The sequence below is a fragment of the Protopterus annectens genome, chromosome 13.part0 (assembly GCF_019279795.1).
Source record: "Protopterus annectens isolate FY-2018-M chromosome 13.part0, PAN1.0, whole genome shotgun sequence".
NCBI classification, from domain to species: domain Eukaryota; kingdom Metazoa; phylum Chordata; order Ceratodontiformes; family Protopteridae; genus Protopterus; species Protopterus annectens.
In genome coordinates this window covers 1128753415-1128777579 of record NC_056747.1, presented here as the reverse complement: position 1 = coordinate 1128777579, position 24165 = coordinate 1128753415, and the positions used below count along the sequence as shown (strand labels likewise).

Here is a 24165-nt window from a genome sequence, read left to right as displayed (position 1 = left end):
AATTTACTTACAAATACTCGAGCCAAGAAATTGACTTTTTGGATGTCAAGGTAAACAAAGACGCACTACAAGGGATTAGAACTAGCCTATAGAGAAAACCAATGAGAAAAAACAATCTACTACACAGTAAGATCATGCACCCTAATGATGTGAAACGTAATGTGATTAAAGGACAAAAGGCGTCTGCATAATGATGATTTACAACTAAAACTAGCTCTACTAAACCTTAAACAGGAATTTCTGAATAGGGATTATAAAGAAAAAGATACAGATTATTGCATAAGTAATGTATGGGAGCATAGATTAAACAAATGTAAATCATATTATGGTGAACATGAAGAAGCACAAGAAGAGAATAGTAAGGGATTAGAGACTGATAATTGTACTATAAGAGAATAGTAAGGGATTAGAGACTGATAATTGTACTGTAAGAGAATAGTAAGGGATTAGAGACTGATAATTGTACTATAAGAGAATAGTAAGGGGTTAGAGACTGATAATTGTACTATAAGAGAATAGTAAGGGATTAGAGATTGATAATTGTACTATAAGAGAATAGTAAGGGATTAGAGACTGATAATTGTACTATAAGAGAATAATAAGGGATTAGAGACTGATAATTGTACTATAAGAGAATAGTAAGGGATTAGAGACTGATAATTGTACTATAAGAGAATAGTAAGGGATTAGAGACTGATAATTGTACTATAAGAGAATAGTAAGGGATTAGAGACTGATAATTGTACTATAAGAGAATAGTAAAGGATTAGAGACTGATAATTGTACTATAAGAGAATAGTAAGGGATTAGAGACTGATAATTGTACTATAAGAGAATAGTAAGGGATTAGAGACTGATAATTGTACTATAAGAGAATAGTAAGGGATTAGAGACTGATAATTGTACTATAAGAGAATAGTAAGGGATTAGAGACTGATAATTGTACTATAAGAGAATAGTAAGGGATTAGAGACTGATAATTGTACTATAAGAGAATAGTAAGGGATTAGAGACTGATAATTGTACTATCAATAATTCTTTGAGAGTAACATTACCATATTCCAATAATCTAGGTACTTTCTGCAACATTATAAAAAGAAATTGAAATATTTTGAGTACAGTAGATGAGTTGAGAGACGATTTAAGTCCTCAACCGAGTTTCTCTTTTATAAACAACAAATCCTTGAAAAAACATTTATGTTATAAGGCCAATGTTGATAATAAATTTATATATTCAGATAGACTGGGAACATATTCCTGCAGAAATTGCTTAGCATGTAGACACATTTTTAGTGGCAGTCACTTTATACATCACCAATTGAATGTTAGGATTGAATTTAACTTTTATGAAGATTGCACAACAAAAATATAATTTATTTTAGTTTCTGTACTGTATGTCATATGTTTTATATAGGAAAAATGAACCATAGCTTAAAAGAAAGAATATTGGAACATCTAAGAGACATTAAAAATAAGAAGTCGGAAAATACTCAAGCACAACATGTTATGGAGAAGGGAAATTAATATGTTTTTAAATTTTTTGTTCTGGAAATTATACATGATAACATAAGGGGAGGAGATATACAGAACATCACAGAAGCTAATGAACAGAAATGGATCATGTTTTTTAAAGCAGACAAATTGCCTGGCTTAAATAGTAAAGTTTCCCTGAAACCATTTTTAAAAGCACGTGCACTTAAACACTGAAATGAAGTAAATTAAATTCTGTGATTTAGAATGTTTTACTATTTGTGTGTATACAGTTTTAATTTCTTAATGACTATGCTGCTAAATGTTTGTGATTGGCTAGTTATAGTATTTAAACAAGTGAAAAAATGTATCCACTGAAGAAAATGTATTTCTTTCTTTTGTGAAGAAATGTCACTGAAGAAAATGTCCAAAAGTAGACCAGACAAACTCCGTACTACTGTATCTGTTATACTTTGTCTCAGAACAAATTCTTGCCAAACAGTTAATTCTGTCAAGAGCTATTTAAATTCTATTATAACACAGCTAGACAGATGAATAGACTAAGGCACACTTAGTCTAAGATGTCAACACTGAATGAAACATACTGTCCAGTTTATATACTTTTTTCAACCAATGTTATTTTTAATGTCCTTGTGACTTGTTCTTCTGGTTTTTGTCTGTGTCATGAAAAAGTCCATGGTTATTTCATGCCCTTTTTTGGTTCTTGCTGTATCTGAAGACTTCACAAAAGTCTCTCCATGTCATCTTTGTGTCACTTGACCTGTCTGCGTTTTATTTATTTCTGCATCTGAAAGCCAAGAAAGTCAACTTCCTTTTTTTCTATAACAGGATGCATTTACAGTATTGCCCACAGCTACATTTTACCTTGTAAAGCAGGGGTTAACTTGACAAGATTTTGAAATGCTTGTGTGTAACTGCAAGACTGACAACTTGCTTAAGTAAGCATAAAAACAGTTAAAAATAAATAAGTAATGGTGGCTATGTGTCTATAAGGGGATACTATAATTTCCGCATTAATTGCTCTTATTGTCATTATCTGCTTAATCACAACAGTTTGTATGTGTGTTAAAATCTGTGTTAATAAAAGCATTAATCAAGTCACAACTGTTAACACCGGTACAGTGTATGAAGAAATAGAAATAAATGCAAAGGACTCGTATGTAGCAGTGGACAGAGAGATGCAAAGTACTGAAGAGCGTATTGTTTTGTAAATTGTCTTACAATTTCATGGACCTTAAATAAAAAAGTGGGAATTGATAGATATTGTGTAAATTAAAATGCTTTTCCCAAAAATACTGTGTGTACAGTGAAAGGAAATGTGCAAGGCCAAACAGCAGTTTTCAAAATAATATGCTTGCTTTGCAAGAACAGTTATGTTCAGCTTAGATATTAACAACAAGTTGCTGCATTGGCATTGTAGTTTTATAGTCTGATGAATTGGTATATCGTGAAAGCGCTCACTATTTATTAAACCTTTGATACTATTGCGCCTTTGGATCTTTTCTTCACTGGATTGGATTTCATTTTGGATTTATACTGGACTTTCTAATACATTCTATTGCCCGCAGCTTGAGTGCCTTGATTCCATCCATTTCCCTGCTGGATAGGGGCAGTGGGGGCTAATTTGTCTAAACATGAGCTAAACTCTTAGCTAGGCTTATAAGGGCCTCAGGGCCAATAGCCTAGTAACCTCCTATGATCCTTCTTCAACACTGATGCCTGGCTGTCAAAGATCTTTCACACAATCCATCCACATTTTTGCTGGATGTCCTTGCTTCCTCCTGTCTTCTTCCTGTCTGTCCCAAATCTTCCTCTCCAGGTTGTTTTCTGCACGTGTCCAAATCACCATAATCTGTTGTCTTTGATCTTTTCTGCAATTGGAGCTACTTTGGCTTCTGCTCTTAATTCCTCATTTCTTCATCTGTCCCTCAGTATGCATCCTACCACCCTTCTCAGGCACTTCATTCCCATCACATCTAGCTTTTTCAATTGTTCTGCCTTTACTGCCCAGGTTTCTGTACCATACAGTACTATTGGTCACACTACTGTTTTGTACACCTTACTTTTCAGTTTCTTTGGCATTCTTCTGTCATAGACAACACTTGACACTCTATGCCAATTGGCTGCAGCCCCTCTGATTCTAGCTTTGTCCTCTTCATTCAGACTTCCCTTCTCCTCAACCACCCCTCCCAGATACTTGAATATGTTTACCTGTTCCACTATCTTCCCTTCTATCTCTAGTCTCATCTTCTTCTGATTTCCCCAATTTGCTGCCACTACCACCATCTTATCTGTGCTTAGTTTCATCCCATGTGCCTTCAGTTTTGCATTCCATTCTCCTATTCTCTGCTGAAGTTCTAGCTCAGAGTCTGCCTGCAATGCCACATTGTGTGTATACAGCAACTTTGCTGATCTGTCCCCTCCAACCTGTTTGCAAATGTAATCCATCACCAGTATGAACAGCAGTGGGCTCAGAGCTAAACCCTGGTGTACACTCACTCCCACTGGGAACCCCTCTGTGAGACCAAACACTATTCATACCTGAGTCATTGAGTCCTTGTACATAGCCTGCACTAATTCTACCAATGTTTCTGCAACTTCAAACCACCGCAGTACTGCTCAGATGCTCAAATAAGCTTTCTTGGGCCATTGTCACATGCTTTCTCTAAGTCTAGGAATGCCCAGTTGGACTCTCTCCTCATCTGTAGCTTATTTTCAAGTATCTATCTCACTGCAAACATTGGGTAAATTGAACTGTATCCTGATCTGAATTCGAGTTGCTCATCTCCCATCTTACATTCTACTACTCTGCGTATCCGTTTATCAATCACCCTCTCCAAAACTTTCATGCAGTGTGATAGGAGTTTGATGCCTCTGTACTGCCTGCAGTTGTGGATGTCCTCTTTGTTCTTGTACACTGGTACAAGTATGCTTATTCTCATCTGGGATACACTTTTCTCTCCACACTGCTATTAGTACCCTCAGGAGCCATTTCTCCCCTATCTCACCCAGTATCTTTATCATACCTGCTGTGACCTCATCTGAGCCTGCTCTTCCCCTGATTTCATTTTCCTTAGTGTTGCTCTTACTTCTTTTGGGTGGGCTCCTTTTCGTCTCTCATTGTACGCTGTTTCTGGGGCAGTACAGCTTCTGTGGGGTTTTCTTCATCCAGAAGATGCTGGAAATACTCCTTTCATCTGCCTTTGATGTCCTGTGGACTGGTGACTTTACAATCATGGATTCTACGCTAGTACCTTTTCCTTACTAGGAGGAAGCCTACTTGAGTTGCATGTTGGCTACTCTTGTATGTGATCTTGTGACTGTCTCTCTTTCTGAACCATCTCATCTCTTGGATACACAGGATGCTCAACCTCCTAGTCATCCAATTCTAGGCTGCATCCTGTCAGTGATCCTACAATAAGCATAGCAATTCTCAGTTCATGTTTGGCAGGTTGGTTGGTTTTACATCTAGCTTTTGCTCAACAGAGCTATCCCAGGTAACCCAGGCTGGGCAACTAGACACCAGCTGGCCTATTGACCCAGGGCTGCTGGGCTTTATAGCAGGCACACATTGGCCAACAGGGGCACATATACCCCTCCCACTGTTAGCAAGGGTCCCTGGCGTAGGTCAGAGTAGGCCAGGTCCTAAACCCACTTATCACCGATAACTACCCATGCCCATTTTGGTGACATTGCTCAACATGACTGAATCACCTAGAGCCATGTGTAGAGTCTGTGCTGCTGCCCACAGCTCCATTCATTGGTGAATTTGAGTTGAAAACACTTGGCAAGTTTTTTGGATGTGGGAGAAACCCCATGGAGACACAGGGAGAATGTGCAAAGTCCAAACAGGCATTGGTCGGATCAACCTGTGTACCTTGTGCTTGGGAGGTGAAGACCTTAACCATTATGCCAAACTGGTCTCTTGCTCTTTATTTATACTTTCTTTTATTTTATGTTTAACATTTGTTGACTGGGAAAGACTGACAGCCTATTTTCAGAGGAAGCCCAGGGAGAAACTCTCCAGATGCAAGTCTTTGGAAAGTGGGAGGAAACCGGAATACCTGGTGGAAACCCATGTGGATGCAGGGAAGACATGCAGACTTTGCACAGAAGGCACCCCAGCTGAGAATTGAACCAGAGAACCTCTTGTTGTGAGGTGACGTTAACCTCTGCACCACTGCGCTACCTCCCCCCTTCACCCAGTCATCTCCCTGTTTGAAAAACTATGTGAACATGATATTCGTTCATTATTGTGAAATAGGGGTAGTTATACACAATTTAATTTATCCCAACATGAAATGCATTTATTGACATCAGTGTGTAGAAATAAGAATATTCAATTGATGAAACTGGACAAAGAGGGTGGTTTGGTTCTTATGAATAGAATGCACTATAATTTCAAAATGGAAGCATTATTGTTAACAGATCAGTATGAAAAGATTTATTTAGGTCAATTAAACTTAGCATCCAAAAAGACAGATGTTATGTTATATGATCTATTCATGCAGGAGCAAATTACGCCGCATGAGTTTAGTTTTGTTTCTGTTGATTTTCCTATAACACCAGGTATGTTTGGCATTCCGAAAATACACAAAAACCTGGTGGATTCTCCACTTCAAACAAGTGTTGATTCCAAAGGGTCAAAGACCTGTGACATGGCTAAGTTTGTAGACCATAAATTGAAGGATGTCTTGAAACGTGAGAAGAATATTTACAAGGACTCCTGGGATTTTTTGAAAAGTATTAGACATGTATACTGATGATTTAATTATGGTCTGTAGAGATGTTAAGGACCTGTTTTCAGTGATCTCTCGTGATTTGGGAGTGACATGGTTTTATGATTATTTAAGTGGAACAAACCTATTAGACACTAATTCAATGTCCTTAAAACATTTATGGAATTGATTTTGGAGAACAATTTTATTATTTTTTAAGGCTTGTTGCATAGACAAAAAACTGGTGTGGCTATGGCAGCCATGTGTGCTCCAGTTTTTGCCAACATAGTTATGGTACACTGGGAGCACTTATTTGTATTTAAATCTGGTTATGAAAAATCTAGGTGTTTATATGGTCAGTATTTGGATAATACAGTGATAATGAGGAGGGATATCACAGAAGAAAGGTTAATGGAATTTCTTTCTTATGTTAACAATAAAACCCATTTTTTAATGTTCTCAATAGAACAGCCTATTTGGACTCTTAACTACCTGGATGTCCAGATAACTAAGGATGTTATACACAAGAAATTTGTCTCTAATATATTTAGAAAACCAACCTATTCTAACAGTCTCCTTCATTACAATTCCCACCAACACCATCAGAAGAAAGCTCTAGTTAATGGGCAGTTGGTAAGACTTTGCTGAATGATCTCTAGCCTTGACCTTTTTCATGAGGAATGTGACAAATTATGGAACATGTTCACTTGTCGAGGTTACCCAGCACAATTCTTTGTCAATATTTCTGATGAGATTGAAAAAAGGCTGAGGGAACATTTTATCCATTATTAGGCGTGGACTCTGTTGTCACTCCAAAGAATGATGTGCAAGACACAAGATTTAATAAAAGTTTAATTTTAACTTATAATGGAGACACTGAAAGAGTGTCTGACATCATTAGAAAGAACTGGAAGGTGTTTGATATTGGTGTAATGAATATGGAAGCATTAGGTGTCAAACCATGTATAGTTTTTCAAAAGGATTGGTGCATTAAGAATTACATTGAACATTTAGGAAATATGTCTGATAGAAGCACCACTTTTATTACTAAGAAAGTATGCACATATAAATGTGCGATCTGTTCATTTTGTCCCTTTATACATGGGGGGGGGTTGCTATTAAAAATATGGGTCCTATTAAGTCAAATTTTTTTGTGAATTGTATGTCTAAAGGTGTGATCTATTTAGATTTGTGTCAAGTCTTTTTCAAGTATTATGTAGGTAAAACTGAAAAAGCACTCAAGGAAAGTATTTATGAACATCTTTATGCCAGTAAAAACACAATCCAACTAATGCTCTATGGAAACATTTACAGACCAATCTGGGTCATAGTTTTAAGTTTATTTTTGGTCTGGATGTTTCGAAACAAAATAATCGGGGAGGTCCATGGAAAATTCTGTTAGAAATCAAGGAACATGAGTGGCAGATAAAATTGCACGTCACTGGTCCTAATGGACTGAATGAAGCAATTTTCATCCTGCCAATATTAAAGTTAAAGTCTATTAAATTTTATCAATTTTTAATTAATTTATTGCATGAATGTATTATTTTTTTTATATTTTTTAAGTATTTATATATTTGTTTATATACATACATACAACATGTGAATGCTCAGTAGTTTGCTCTTATTTAATGAATTGCTGAACACAATTTTTAGGTGGATGTTCCTTTAAGTAGGTAGATAAAAGAACACTCATCCATCTATCTACTTAACTGAATGAACTACTTGAAACTTTAACAATGCTTCTTTGTTCCTCCCACAGGGAGGGTATCAGAGAGAGTGTCCTACATCTGCTAGCTAAAGTGATTTTATGTCTGTAATATTGTGAGATGTGACATGGCCTGGAGTTTCTCTCTCCTGTTTCTCTGGGTGGTTGGGCTGAAGCAATAGAACTTGCAATAGTATCTCCTGTCAAGCTATTTCCCCAAACAGTACAGTCAATGCCAGTGCAGGTTCTGCATCATTATCTTGCAAAAGAAAACACTTTGATAACATTACAGGCTTTAAACAAAGGAACTTTGTTTACAGTGAGCACTAGTGGCCATAGGGGGTTATGTATACTGGCCTGTTCCAGTGCATGGCACCATGGCATGTACAGGCAGGGTCCATATACACCCTAACATATGAGAAGAACCGTGAGCTAAGGATGGCAAGAGAGAATATCCCCTATAGATACCCACAGAGTAAGACTCCTGACATTTGATCAGGCAAATTTAAGGTAACCTAAGGAGAAACATTTATTTTTTGCTACTATTAATAACAAAGTAAACAGTTCTATAATTTAAAAACTGAAGAGAAGAGATCTGGAATTATGCTCTACTCAGCCAAATTCTGTAATTCATTTTAAGTGGTTAGTGGATAGCACAAGGAAAAAAAAATCACCAAATGGCACCTACCCCATGGTTAAAGCAGACCCTTCCATCCGTACTGCCTGGACAGGAGCTAAGGTTGAAGGCAGTGAGAGGGAGGCATCTACGGTCAAGACACATCATGTTTGGCCCACAGGGTGTGCCATCTTCAATGTAAGAGACATCAGTACCATCGTCCATAAGAACATGTCCACCCCTATAAGGAATAAGAAAATGAAATAGTTGGCAAAAATACAGAGTTTTGTTATCAAACAGCTGTCCTGCATGCCTCCCATGAGGTACAGATGTTAAACATTATGTCAGCCCCACCCCACCTTACCTTGATTACCCCTGGTTTACTAAACCAGTGCTCTAAACTCTGAGATACAATGCCACACACCAGTCAGCACTAAATCCTGCATAGTTCCTGCAAATATATGGCCTTTTACTGCCTCATCCAGCACATAGTAAGCTACTTATGGGCTCAGTACATGGTAGTACTGTTACATCGATAGGCATGATTTCATAATTTACAAACCCAATGAAATCATACATATCATTGTAACAGTACTGCCCTCACACTAACCCCATTGCTAATTCACCACATCATGCAGTCAAATCAAACAAATAGCGGTAAATTGTCAAACTTTTACTATACTAATCTCTTAGTTACAGGTGTCAAGGGAATCTAACTACACTTCTCTACAATTGGAGCTATTCTGGCTTCTGCTCTGATAGCCTCATTTCTTTGTCTATTCCACAGTGTGCATCCTACCACCCATCCCAAGCACTTCATCTCCATCACCTCTAGCTTCCTCATTTGTTCTTCCTTTAATGCTAGTTCTCTATACAATATAGTAGCACTGGTCACACTAATGTTATGTACACCTTACTTTTCACCTTCATTAGCATTTGTCTGTCACATGCTACCCCTGACACTCTGTGCCATTTGGCTGCAGCCACTCTGATTCTAGCACTGACCTCCTCATTCAGATGTCCCTTCTCTTCATCAACCCCTCCCAGATACCTAAAGCCGTTAACCTGTTCCACTATTTTCCCCTTCTTTCTCAACTTTCAGCTTCTTCTGATTTCTTCCTTTTACTGCCATGACAAGTGCATTGTCTGTACTCAATTTTACTGGTGTGCCTTCAGTTTTGCATTCTGTTCCACTATCATTTGATGAAATGCAAGCTCAGACTCTGCTTATAATGCCACATCACGTGCATATAGCAATGTTGTGGATCTGTCTCCTCCCACCATGTTTGCTAATGTAGTTTATCACCAGTTGCAAAAGCACTAGACTCAGAGCTGTACCCTGATGTACCCCCCCCACACACACACACACACACTGGGAACACCTCTGTGAGTCTGAACACTGTTCATACTTGAGCCATTGGGTCCTTGTACACAGCCTACACTAATTATATCAATGTTTTGGGAACATTGAACCATTGCAGGGCTGCCCAAATCAGCTCATCAGCTTTCTTGGCACCATGTTATATGTTTTTTTGAAGTCTAGGAATGCCTAGCTGGACTTTTTCTTCATCTCTAGCTTGCTCCCAACTATCTGCCTCATGGCAAACATCAGGCCAGTTGTGTTGCATTCTGACTTGAATCTGAGCTGTTTATTTTCCATCTTACTTTATACTAATGCTATTCTGTGTATTTGTGTATAAATCACCCTTTCCAATACTGTCAAGCAATGTGATGGCCATTTTGCTACCTCTGTACTCCCACAGTTGTGAATATCCCCTTTGTTCTTGTACACTGGCACTAGAATGCTTATAGGTTCATAGGTTCATAGATTAGTACTAGGCTAACTGCCCTTGCGAGCCATTTTAAGCCTAGCCCATTATCCCTTGTGAGGCTCAAACCCTGCACCTTGTGTTTGTAAGGCAAACACCTTAACCATTAGGCCATCCTCCCAACCATTAGGCCACCCTCCCAACCCAGTCATCTCTGATACATCTTTCTCACCATCTTGATCATATTTGCTGTGTCCTTATCTAAGCCTGCTGCTTTCCCTGTCTTAATTTTTCTTAGCCCTTAGTGCTGTTCATACATCTTCTAAGGTGGGCTATTCTTTCTTTTCTTTTCCATCATATGCTGTGTGTCAGAGGCACTACAGCATCTCTTGGGCTTCTTCACTCAGAAGCTGCTGGCAGTACTTTCATCTGCCTTTGATGTCCTGTAGACTGGTGGGCAGGTTGTTGCTGGCACCTCTTATAAAGGGTGTCTGACTACTGTCTTTTTTTATCTTTCTGTCTTTGCTTTGTAATTTGATAGAGTTTATTTGTGCCATCTGCTGAGTCACTTTCTAGATGCTGGTAAACTGCCTCTGATGCTTTGTTCTTTGCTATTACAACTGCCCTCTTTTTATTCCTTCTTAATCTGGTCCATTTTTTCTATCTCCCACTTTTTCCTGCACTTCTTCTTTATTTTGATAACTTTCTGGACTTCTGCATTCCACCACCAGCCTTCCTTATGTACCTTATTTATTTATAACCAAAAGTACTTCTTTGAAATCTTGTGGTTTCACTCCAGTAAACTTCCATGTCTTCAGCCTAGTTTCTGTTGTCCTAACAGACTTCTCTGACCACTGCTACAGCTGATTTTGGCCACTAGTGATTTATACTGTGGGATGACTTTCACTGGGGATAACTTTGCAATCTCTGATTATATCCCACTAGAATGAAGTCTACCTGAGATGCATGTTGGCTGCTCTTGTATGTGATCTTATGACTGCCTCTCTTGTTGAAACTTATGTTGGCCACAATCAAGCCATTTTCCAGGCAAAAGTCTAGAATGGTCTCTACTTCTTTATTCCCATTACTCTAGCCATGTGGGTCCAGTCAATCCTCATAACCTGTTCAGTCTGTCTGTCCCAATATGAGCATTCAGGTCCCCCATTACCATGTCATCACATCATTCTGTCCCGCTTTATCTAGTAAGTCCTGCAACTGCTGTCTGAACTCACTCGTTTTTTTGCTTATCACAAACTTGTTGTGAGGCATAGGCTGAGATTATGAATACTGCCATATTCTTACACTGGAATATGTTACCATGAGTCTGTCACTAAGTCTGATGATATCCCTCACTGTCTTCACTCCTCTCTCCCTCACCACACTTCCTACACTGTTTCTAATCTATCCTCCTCCTGAGTAGTAGGATGCCAAGCCAAGTGGCTTTGCTGCACTGGCCTTCTAACATGTCTCCTGGATAAACAGGATGTCCAGCCTTCTCCTTACCATTGTGCCATCCACATCCAAGTAGCATCGTGTCAATGAATCTATACTGAGTTTAGCAGTCCTTAGTTCATGTTTGGCAGTTTGACTGGATTTACATCCAGATGTCACTCAACAGAGCTCTCTCAGGAAACTCAAACTGGGCAAGTGGCCTTCCTCTACTTTAACCACATATTTTTAAGTGTACTAGACAGCTGCTTCAAGTGCTAAAACCTTTTCTTTGGCTCCTAAAAAGTCTGTCACAGAAATGGTTGTACCTCGACTTTGGGAAAAAAACACCTCTGGATAAAGGTTAGATGCACAACAACCTACCCAATTTCAGACCTATTGCCAACAACACTCTGCCCCCTTAAAAGTAGTTGAGAAATGTATACATAAACAACTTCTACATCATCTAATGACAATCAACCTATTATCTCCCACTTAGCATGGTTTCATCCAGGTTACTGTGCAGAAAGTGCCTTATTATCCTTTCTCAGCTTTATCTATCATCATGAAAAGAAAGGACTTTACACAGCTTCAGTCTTCACTGACCTCTTCAAAGTCTTGAATACAGATTGTACTTTCCTACTCATTTTTTTAATAGTTCAAAAGCCACCACTCAAACCATTCCCAATTGGTTATATGAGTACAGGCTTATTCTGACTACCTACCTACCATAACAGGTGTTCCTCAGAGATCCACGGTTAGACCTGTCCTATATAATATTTCATTAATGATGTGGACACATCCATCCCTAGTGCCAACTTAGCCCAGCAAACAGATGACTCCACCCTTACCTGTGTCATTACAACTCTCAACCAGCTGCAACATTATTCAGACTGCTTTTCAACAGCTGGAAAACTGTCTAACATCCCCACAACTCCTTATAAATGTCAATAAAACAAAGCTATTATATTTTGGCCTAACTGACATTTCTATTACCTCTCAATGTGGAATACCAGTTGAACAAGTTGACCATATCATATTATTTGGTGTTATCATAGACCACAACAACTACATTTTGACAAAGTTGTAGATTATGTTACTTCAAAAGTGCACAAAAACTATGCCTGCTACAGAATTTTAAAATGTATTTAACTGCAGTAGGACAACTACTGACTGTACAAACTCTACTTCTGCTACCCTCTTGTACTACTCTACTATATTAGGCAACATTCCCAAAACTAATCTACATAAATTAGAGGAGACATATACCAAAAATGCCAAATTTGTAAGCAATGCTCTCCACAAACCCCAGCATTGCTCAGCACTACATAACAATAACTGGCAAAAAATTAAATACATATTAACACTACATCAATTAAAAAATATATAAAACTTACTCTATAAACCAGCTAAGTGACCAATGCACTCAACTATCATTAATAAAAACAATCCTTTCAGGCCCCTTAGATCATACAGCAAAACCTGGTAGAAACTGTCAAATCAAACAATCTCTCTGGAGAATCTCTCTTTTCTGTACTGGCAACCGACTATGGAATTCTATACTCACAGGTATTAAAAATGGATCCACTCATACCAAAGTTTACACACTAATGACTCATTTAGTATCAGACTGGATTTGTCCATCTGCATGACCCCCACTCACTTTAACCCATATGTTTCCATCTCATTTACTCATATATTTAACCCATCATTATCCTACATCTCCCCATTTCAGCTTTATTCATTCCCTAGCCTTTCCTTCCGACCTTCTACCTCACTCTTTTTTTCTTCCTAGCACCCCTACTAAGTCATCCTTACCATAACTTCCTAACTCAACTCTTGTATCTTCTCCCTCTTTCTCCTCTCTGCCTTTGCTACTTGAGACTCTGGACTTCATCATTTTAATGTTTTTATCTTATGGTTCACCTGTAATCAAACTAAATGTATGTTTTATCACTAGAAGTACTTGTTATAATGATATCTGTTGTCATTTATATTGTTTGGAAATGTACTTATTTATTGCATTTGTTTGCCACTGTTATCTGAGCGGGCTGTGCAAGACTCCTTTTTATTACTGGCCTGGGGAAAAATGCTCTATAAAAACAGAGAAAAACATTTGTACATCATAAATGAGCTAGCATGATAATTACACAAAAGATGTGCCAGGTAAAATATTGCATAGTTACACACACAAATATACATATAAAATAAAATACATCTTGCATAATTTTACAATGAAGTAAAACATTAAATTGCAAATTAGTAAATGTCAAAAGCAGTCATCTGTATTTGATGCTTCGAAAGTAGTAGCAACTTAGTAGTTTCTGAAGGAAGTAGCACTTTGATCTTTAGAAGTTAGAGGGAGTGGTGGCATTTGTGTAAGAAGTGAATGTGAAAGTTGGATAAGAGGGTAAGATGACGATAATAATAAAAATAACCATAGGTTAACCAGGTAGACCCACTGAATGCACATTCCCATTTCAGGGGTTGCCCAGGAGCACTGTCTGATTAACTGACTTGCTCAAGGTCACAAAGTAGGCAAATGAGGGCTGTGGGAATCAAGTCTGGTACCACAGGAACTACAGCTTACAACCATAACCCTCCGCTCCAACTGCCAAAGACAAGAAGATGCAATCAGAGTAGCCTAGTCACTAGTAATAGTAAAAAGGTGAGAGGAATATGTAAGCAAAAAGTAAAGATGAGATAGTTCTCAGTGAGGCAGGTGGCACGGAGCATTGATATAATGGGTCTATATTAGAACATCGAATGTTCTAATATCGACCCCTATTCAGTGAACGTGCCCAATTGCACACTTACCTAAACCCGACCTGTACCTTTCCACCACAGCGCTGAAAATAGCGAAGCTACAGAAAACCAAATTGTTCCTAGGGAAAGAATTTGGTTGTCCATTTCTGTCGCTTCACTATTTTCAGCGCTGTGGTGGAAAGTTACGGGTCGGGATCAGGTAAGTGTGCGATTGGGCATGGGTTAGGGCGTAGGTTAAGTATGTGTGTGATTGTGTGGACGTGAGGGTTAGGGCGGGTTAGATGAGATAGGGTTAGGGCGTGGGTGAGGTGAGTGTACGATACTGACGGACCTTAGGTTAGGGTTTGGATTAAGGTAAGTGGATAGTTAGTGGTGTATGTACAGTTTAGTCTAGGGTTAGATGTAAGATTTTTAGGTGTATGTGTGTGTGTGGTTTGCTGTTTGTTTGGTGTGCCTGTGTTGTGTGTATGTGTTTTGGAACAGCAAATTTTGTCCCTAGGAAAAAAATCTGCTGTTATGCATGTTCGATGTTGTAAGCGTTCGCTTAATAGGGGTCGATATTAGAACATTCGAAGTTTTGAAACTTCAGTGTTCTAATACAGACTCGATATAATATAGCATTTAGGAGATGAGCATAGGGTTTTTTTTAAAGCTAAGCTTATTGTATACCCCCCCAAAAAAAAAAACACCAGTCTAAAAGAAATGTACAGAAAACCACAATTTATTTAGCATTTTCATTCCCAGTAGAAACAATGTCATCAGCATGAAGGTAAACAACATTACATTCCCACCCCCTTTGATAAACTCATCATAAATTCATAACATATGATAGGCTACCTGTTAAGTCTGTTATGCCTTGTTTTTATAATTGGTGCAATTTAATAAACTCATGATAAATTCATAACATATGATAGGCTACCTGTTCAGTCTATTATGCCTTGTTTTTATAATTGGTGCAACAAGACTAATGCTAGACTAATGCTCATTCTAACCGGACAGGACTTCATCATTCAGTAAAATTTGCCAATGCAGTTCTCTGTTTACTTTTAAAAATAATGTTTCCTAGAGAGACTTCCAAGATGGCTGCACACCTGAGTAACAGCTTAATTTCAGCTCTCCCAGTGTGGAAACAGAAACACAGAAGAGAGCCAGTGAATCTGTCTTTTTGGGTAAATTTCAGTTACTGGCCAGTAAGTAAATTGCCTGGATGCAAGCAAAGAAGAAATTTAGAGAACTTGAAAGAAAACTAACCACAAAAGGTGAGAGGGTGAGGAGAAAACACTGGCTGGGAAGAATCCTACAGCTGTTCAACAAAAAGCAGTTCAAGCTCCAGCTTTGGTGCAAGACAGAACTTCCAGTAATCTAGAGGAAAAAAATCAAATGGGCTCAGAGCTGACTAAAATAATTGAAACACTAAAGGAATATATTAACTGAAGTAAAAGGCTAGAAAAATGGAATAAGCTTTAAATAAATATTCAGATGAACTGATAAAACTGCAAAAATCAGAGGTCAAAATGAAGAAAAGGCTGACTGAGTATGAGGCTGCTCAAGAAGAGATGAATAATGGTAGAGTTAGAGGACAAAGCACGTAGGGAAAACATGACATTTTCTACAGTACCAGAGAAACTGGAAGACTATTAATTTAATGAACGCACAAATAAGCAGCTGGCCTGCTAATCTGCAGCAGGAGTTATTAACTGAAAGTACAGATCATGTGTATGCTCCAAACCTGGACATGAAAAAGCAGCCAAGACCTCTACCTCTAACAGTAACGATGCATTTCTACCAGCAGAAAGAGATGATTCTGACAAAACATAAAAGTTGGCTAGAGTAGAGTGTTTGTGGAAAATGATTACTTACTGTACCCCAAGCAGAAAAGGAGTATGTTTATTCCAGCAATAAGGGAATGTCAATAAGCAGGTATAAGATTCAAGCTGCTGTATCCAGCTATCTTCAGAATATTTTTTCCTGGAAGATCAAAGTCATTTTTTGATACAGAACATGCTAAGAAGGAAATATAAAAGTTTGTTCAACAAAAAGAAGGGGATTCTGCTTCTTATTCTTCTGGTACTAAAGCCCACAAAAAGACTATGCCAGTGAAACCTTTCCCAATGTTCCAAAGGAAAATGCTTGAGAGGCAGAAAAAGCACAGGAGTTGACTAGAAGAACCAGTAGCATTTTGGAAATGAACCAGAGACTTCTGTTGGGAGATGGAGATCAACAGGAAGAAAACCAGAAACTCAGAAATTAATGAATAAATGTGGGATTACAAAGCATCAGTCAGGTGTGAAATATGGAGGAACAAGAAAATGTGGAAATATTAGATTTTTTTTTACTTTGTTGAACTTGTAGGGGACTCTAAAGCACATGCTACGTCATAATCCATAATGCATTACTTCATAATGTTTGGATGAACAATAAGGAGAGGGTAAGAGGAAGAAAAGAGATAAATGTAAGTAAAACATTTTTTGTTCTTAACTGAATTTTTATGAAACATTACATATGCTGCATGTTATAGTAAAGCTTATTCAGTTATTTTTATATGTAACAGGGATACTAAAGTAAGCAGGTTCCCTTTTTTCCTTCTTCTTTCTTTCTTTCTTTCTTTCTTTTTTTCTTTATTTTTTCCTGTTCGGTTTTAAGAAATGTAGGAACTACAATGTAAAAAGAGAAGAAAGCCTGGACAAAAGAGCACGATATAAGTAACATTCACATACGTTTCTTACTTTTGCATAGGGGAATGACTGGATTAAGGCTTTGTGGAAGCAAGTAAATAAAAGAACACTGAATGTAATGAAAAGTTTTCCTTTAGCAAATAAATGTTCACAGTGCAACATAAGAAGCTGATAGCTGAACTGTGTTTCTGGTTCTCATGCTTCTATGGAGACAAGCTGACAAGGGCAATAAAACAGAATATATTTTCCTTTTCAATTGTAAAAGATAATGTTTACTGAAAGCATTCAAGTTTTTTCTACATCTGGGAGAGGAATAAAGATAAGACAAAAACAACACTTAGAGTAAGTAGAAGCCAGGGGCGGCTCGTGCTATTGGTCTGCAGGAATGCAACCCCTAGCTGTAAAACATAACAGAAAATAAAATTAAAAAAAAAATGTGAGTCGCAGAACATCACGCATGCGCATCATTTCCGATATCCGGACTGCTGGTGAACCAGTCTGGAGCATGTGCACAGAATCCCGACTGTCTCACCAGCAGTCTGGATTTGGAAGACAGCAATATCCCAGATGTCTATGCAGTTACAACTGCATAGACTGGAAGGGGATCAGACTGCAACATCCACAGGCTGGGTAGCACCCAGCTTGCTTGCTCTGCTCTTGCAAGAAGAGCTAGGATGAGCCGTGTGGGCATTTTACAAAGGACCTTACTAGGATGAGCCTTGTGGGCTTTTTACAACAGACCTTACTGAATGGATATTACGGGAAGGACTTGCTCTCAGGTATGGAACTGCAGGACAAGGGTGTGTGTGTGTGTGTGTGTGTGTGTGTGTGTATGTGTGTGTGTGTGTGTGTGTGTGTGTGTGTGTGTGTGTGTGTGTGAAATGCCCCAGTTATTATATGGTGGTGGGTAGAAAATACACAAGTTTGAACTCTGTACCTTGGGCCCAGGTGACAAGAGCCTGAATTCCCTACCCACCACCATTTGTAAAAAATTTGCAGATTTTTGCCTCATATTTGTTCTGTTCCTCATAAAATCTGTGGTTTCTGTATTTTTGTGTCTTTACACTGTCATTAGTGCAGTGGTGCAGTGGTAGCAGTGTTGCCTAACAGCTACAGGTTCTCTGGTTTGATTCTTGGCTGGGGTGCCTTCTTTGTGGAGTCTCCATGTCATCCCTGTGTTTGTGTGGGTTTCCTCTGGGTGCTCTGGTGTCCTCCCATCTTACAAAGACATGTGTCTGGAGTGTTTCTCCCTGGGCCTCTGCTGAAAATTGACTTTTGTTCCAAGTCAGACTTTCCTGGTTAACAAATGTTAAATAAATAAAAATGACAAGCATTTGAATTTCAGATGTCATATTCTTCAGAAAGTACATGGTAATGCAAAAATTTTATTCTAGCAATTTTCTAAGTTTATAAGATGGATATTTGAACCTTGTCCCTATTTTTGGGACTGTATTCCCCCATTATTGGCTTCGTCCAGTTTTTTTGTGCTAAGGTTGAGAGCTATGGTAAGAACTGAATCCACTGAATATGTTTGGGGGCTGTGGTCCCCCATTATTGGCTTTGTTCAGGTGTTTTGTGCTAAGAGGTTGACAGCTATGGTGAGAACTGAATTCACTAAATGGTCATTTAAGTTTCAGTCTTCCTCTCTTTCACAAAATAGCTGATTTGGCATAGAGGTGAGTTGCTTTGACTATTTTGCACAGGGTCCTGGGTTCAAGTCTTGGCAGTGAAATGTATGGTGGTAACACAGCATTTTATTCTAGCAACTTTCCAAAATTATACAAGCAATGTTTAAAATGTGTCCCTGTTTTTGGGCTTTTATCCCCCCCAATAAATTTTGGATTTTTCCAGATGTCTTGTGCTGCAAAGTTCAGAGATACAGCTGAGTGCTGAGTAGATTTTACAAGGAGCTGAGAGCTGAGAGTTTAGTGCTGCTTATGCGGTGTCTGCTTGCACTGTTAATAAGACAACAGGTAGTGTACTTGCTTTTGATGCAGAAGACTGTGGTTTCTACTCCCACAGTGGGTAGATAAATAGCTGACACTGTACTGTGTTGCAAAAGGTGTAGATGCTGCAGTCTTTTTTGGCAAATATGCCTAGTAACTATGAACCTGTTATCAATTTGCCATCCATTCCCTATTGCAATATTGCTAGCTTATCATTTTTAGTGTAACATAGGCAATTTATTCCTCAATGGCAACAGGTGCTTTATTTGTAGATGAAACAATGAAATATAAAGTTGTTTGCTAGCAGCAACCTCTTCATTAGTTACAGATCTCTTTAATGTGGAATTATTTAGATGACCTTTACTTCTTCAGAGATTGTGCATATTTACTGATACTGGTGGACTGTTGAAGTTTGAGTAGACTTTTATGATGGAAATGTTCTGAATTGGGCAGTTCTGTGATTATTGGTGCATGCATTTTGTTTCATTGTTTACTGGAAAAATGTTCAAAACAATAAATTTAAAACGCCCTGTCAAACTGTATTGTACAAGGAATATAATTTAATACAATCAGGAAGGTGTATCAAAGGGGTTTATATCACATAATCGAACTTCCAAAATATCGAACACCAGAAGCTCGAACTTGGAAGTTTGAAATGTGTTAACATCGAATGCTCAGAACAGCAAATGTTTTCCCAGGGAAAAAAATTGCTGTTCCAAGAAACACACACACAACACAAGCACACCAAAAATAAATAATCCACACACATACACTTTACAAAACCCTACTTCTAACCCTACACTAAACCATACATACAGTACTACCTATCCACTTATCTTAACCCACTCCCTAACCCTAAGGTCCGTAACTATCGCACACTTACCCTAAGGAGCTATACCTAAACAAACTAAATAATACACACACATATACACTTTACAAATCCCTACCTGTAACCCTACACTAAACCATACATACAGTACTACTTATCCACTTATCTTAACCCGCTCCCAAACCCTAAGGTCTGTAACTATCATACCACAGTGGAGGAAATAATGAAGCAGCGGAATGGCCCACTGAAATCTCGCCCTAGGCAAGATTTCAATGTTCCACAGCTTCGCCATTTTCCGCTTTTGATGTAGTGGTTTCAATATTGTAGCATTCGAAATTTTGAGTCTTCGCTGTTACAATATAAACCCGTATCAAAGAGCATGTGAATGTTTCGTGTGCAAGGGGCCTGTAATTTGAAAACAGCCCAAAGTTAATCTTTATCTACCACTGGCAAAATGTATTTTCCTTGAATATGGGTATCAATGCTGTTTCAATGAATGTGAGTTTCAAGGGCAGAGAAGTTTTAATGCTAAGTTGTTTTCATTGTGAGACTGCATTGCTTTGTTTAGCAGATATCTATTAGTGTTTGTGCTGTAGAATGCAAAATAAAACTTTCAAATCAAGTCCAAATCATTGCAGAAGTAAAGCAGTATGCACATTAGTGTTTATGGTAAATGGGGTGAAATAGCCAAGTAATGGTTCATTGGAATGGCTGCAGGGAGGAGGCTCCATTCGACCATGATTTTGTGAGGGGGGGAAGGGCAGCAAACTCAAAGACAGCCCCGGCTGAACTATACCTCTCAACTGTCCAGATTTTTGCAGAATGAATAGATTTTTGCGTCTTATTTTTGGTTTGTTCCTCATAAAATTTGTATGGTTTTCTGGCAAATCATTTAGGAATTAAGTCACTAAATAATGACAGACACTGAGTTTCAGACTTCATAACCTTCAGAAAAATGCATGCTAAAGCAAGACCTGTTATTCTTATCAACTGTCTCAGTTTATACAAGAGCAATTTTTAGTGCTGTTTATATGTTTCCCCAATATATTTGGCCTTGTCCAGATTTCCTGCATTAAAAGGTTGAGAGGTATGTGCAAATAAATTGCTTTATAGAATTAGGCATATCCAAACCTCTCAACTGTCCCTGATTTTAGCTCAAAATGTTGCTCTTCCCCTAATAATCCCTGCGCAAAATGGCAATTTTGGAAGAAAACGTGGAGGGTTTACAATTAATAAATAATAATCAGAGTTATAGATTACATTTATTTCAGAAATGCATGTAGATTCTTTCATTTTGTCAGCTGCTCAGGTTAGCAGTACTAATATTAAAAAAGTGTCCCTTCTTTTGTGGCTATTTTATATTTTTGCATCACATTTTTGGTCTGATTTTCATACAATTGTGTTTTTTTTGGCAAATTAGTGGCAAATCATTAAAGACTGAAGTTAGAAAATAATGACAGACATTTGAGTTTCAGATTTCATACCCTTCAAAAAAATCATACTAATGCAAGACCTACTATTCTATTATCTTTTCTAAGTTTATAAGAGCAATATTTAAAAATTGTCCTTAGTTTTGGGCCTTTGTTCCACTTCTATGTATGGCTTTGTCCAGATTTCTTGCTCTGAGGTTGAGAGGTATGACAAATGTGTCAGGGCCATCACAGTCAGCCAAAGACATTTCAAATTGTGACATACTTGTTGCACCTCACTCCCCCATGTAGTGACTCTGGATGTGTCCTAGCAAGGTAAGGAGCAATTGTGCAGTATAAATATGCAGAGTATCCCCCCATTCAAGGTAGATACAAGTACTACAGTGACCATCAGGTTAGCTTGTCTGAGATTGTAAGTTGCAAGTAAGCTTTAATAAGCATACTGTTAAAGAACTGCCAACATTGAAAGCCTTTTGGTTGTTGCCATGCAGATAATACTTACATAACTAGATAACTTATAAGCCTTGGGTATTGAAATGCATATGACAGTATTTGTAATAAAGGACAGGATTACATAATTTTAAGAAGCTCATTACATTTGTTGGAGACTTGCAGTCATCTTTGCAGGCTTTACCTGTAAACTAAACAGAATGCCAATCTATTGTGTGTGGTCCATAACCTGTGCAGTAATCTTTTAAGCAATGCATCTTGAGCTTATTTCTTGTTTGCTTTTCATTTTTTACTTTGATCATGTTTTCCCCATGAAATGAGTAGGTAGTTGTTATCAGGCAGCAGGTCTTTTTTGGATAGGAAACATTTTTACAAGTGGGGGTATCACATAGATTGCTACTTTCAGCATGTTACTTGGTACTTTAATAAAGCTGAATATAAATTATAACTAGACCTGGAGTGCAAGGAGAAGTGGTTTGAGTTGAGTGCTGCTTGTTTTTCTTGTACTTGATTTTGACTGGCATTCCAGTAATGTATATAAAAAGTAATTTATTTTTTCATGCCTCACAACCTTTTGCAGCCAATGCATTGAAAGATTTTTTTTTCTTCTACACTTCATTTTATCTTGATTGGACTCTCATAATGACGGTTTGACACCCAGGGCAGTATATTTAATTAAAGTTACAGTTTTCTGGTTTTGAGCATAGCTCCTCCCCTTTCTAGTTGGCCACACCCCTTCCCATTGACCCCACACATTCAGCTGTCTCCTGCAGCCCCCCTTTGATTTGAAGTTACCAGCCGCCACTGGTAGAAGCACAGGCTGTACCATGCATTTTAGCATGGATAACCTTCATTATAGGTCAATTCAAACCTGTGAGTGTAGCTGCCAATCTGGGACAATTGTTCCTATTAGGAGGGTTAAGCAAACAATAATGCACAAAAGGGTGTGTGTGTTACTGTGTAAATAACACCCACCCAGGGGTGTTATAAGGCCCGATGATGCAGGTTTGATTGATCTCACTCTCATTCACACGCATGCATACATTCACAAATATAAACACACACACTTTTTATTTATTTTTTTTCTTTTCTTTTAGCAAGTGTAAAATAATGGAGGCCATTAGGTTGCTTTCAGTCCAAGCTCCACTACAGTTTGATATGCTGCCATGAAGCAGAGGACATGTTTTTCAGTGGACATTATCTGTAGATTAACACCCTGCTGGATATTCTTCATTCTCCAATCAGAGTGGCAATCTACAGGTTGCCCATTCTCTAAGCTTCATTATTTGAAGATGTACATAGTTTTGTGTGTTTGTATTAAGTTAATGTGTTCTGGGAGTGTTTTTTTTTTTTTTTGAGGGTTTTCATTAAAACAAAAAGTCTTGTATGATGTGACATAGGTTCAAATGAATATGACAAGAAACAGCTGTATAAAAAGATAAACTTAAAAACTAAATGAAAACTCTTGTAAACCACAAATCCAAATAAAAAGGTAGCAACCATAGGAAACAGTCCACATTGATTTTTATTAAGCACTTTTCGTTCAGTTATTAACCAGAATTTGTCAGATAAAACCATCCCCAATTTTTTTTTTCATTTAAAACCTTTTCTTACTTAATCATGTGATCTATTCACATGATTAAGAAAATGTTTTAAATGAAAAATTTTTGGATGGTTTTATCTGATGAAGTTCTGGTTAATAATTGAACGAAAAGCGCTTAAAAAATATCAGTGTGGACTGTTTCCTGTGGTTGCTACCTTTTTCGTTTGGATTAGTGGTTTACAAGAGTTTTCATTTAGTTTTTAGTTTGTCTTTTTTGTCTTATGGCAACTGAAGGGTTTAACAGTTCTCCTACAATCTTTTCAAAGAGAAGGAATGAAGACATAGGCAATCTGACTGCTTTGATTGTCTTGCTTTCTCAGCGAGTCGAGGATTTGTCTGCAAGACTAGATACATTAATGGGAACTGACCTACAAGTCACTCATAGAAACTGGGAGGTAAACTCCAGACTTGAGGGGGCAGGTCAAGCAGCGGTGACTAGCTCCCATACTATTTCTTCCTCCTATATTTCACAGCATGGAATTAATACTTACATTCAAGAGAGGGAATAAAACCCTGATGTTCACCAGAGTTCTACATTAGCATTAAATGCTGTGGCTTCCTTGGGGCATATTGGGGTCCCAAATATTAACAACTGGCTCAATGAACCATTGAATATGAATGAGCAATGCAATGGTACGGCACAGGGGCACTCGGCTGCAGGGAGCAATAACATTACTATGAATTTGAAAGTCTTGGATCACAAACTGCTTACATATAAAAAAATTACAACTTGAAA

The 24165-nt window shown here is 38.0% G+C and overlaps 1 protein-coding gene across 5 annotated transcripts in view; it reads right to left on the bottom strand.

The window, feature by feature from the left end:
* ADAM11 (ADAM metallopeptidase domain 11) overlaps positions 1-24165 on the bottom strand; it is a 1438613-nt gene that overhangs the window by 231584 nt on the left and 1182864 nt on the right. For all 5 annotated transcript variants that reach the window (XM_044055102.1, XM_044055103.1, XM_044055105.1 and 2 more), the window contains one exon: positions 8606-8774. In XM_044055102.1, the coding sequence (XP_043911037.1) occupies positions 8606-8774 (169 nt within the window). The remainder of the gene's footprint in view (positions 1-8605; positions 8775-24165) is intronic.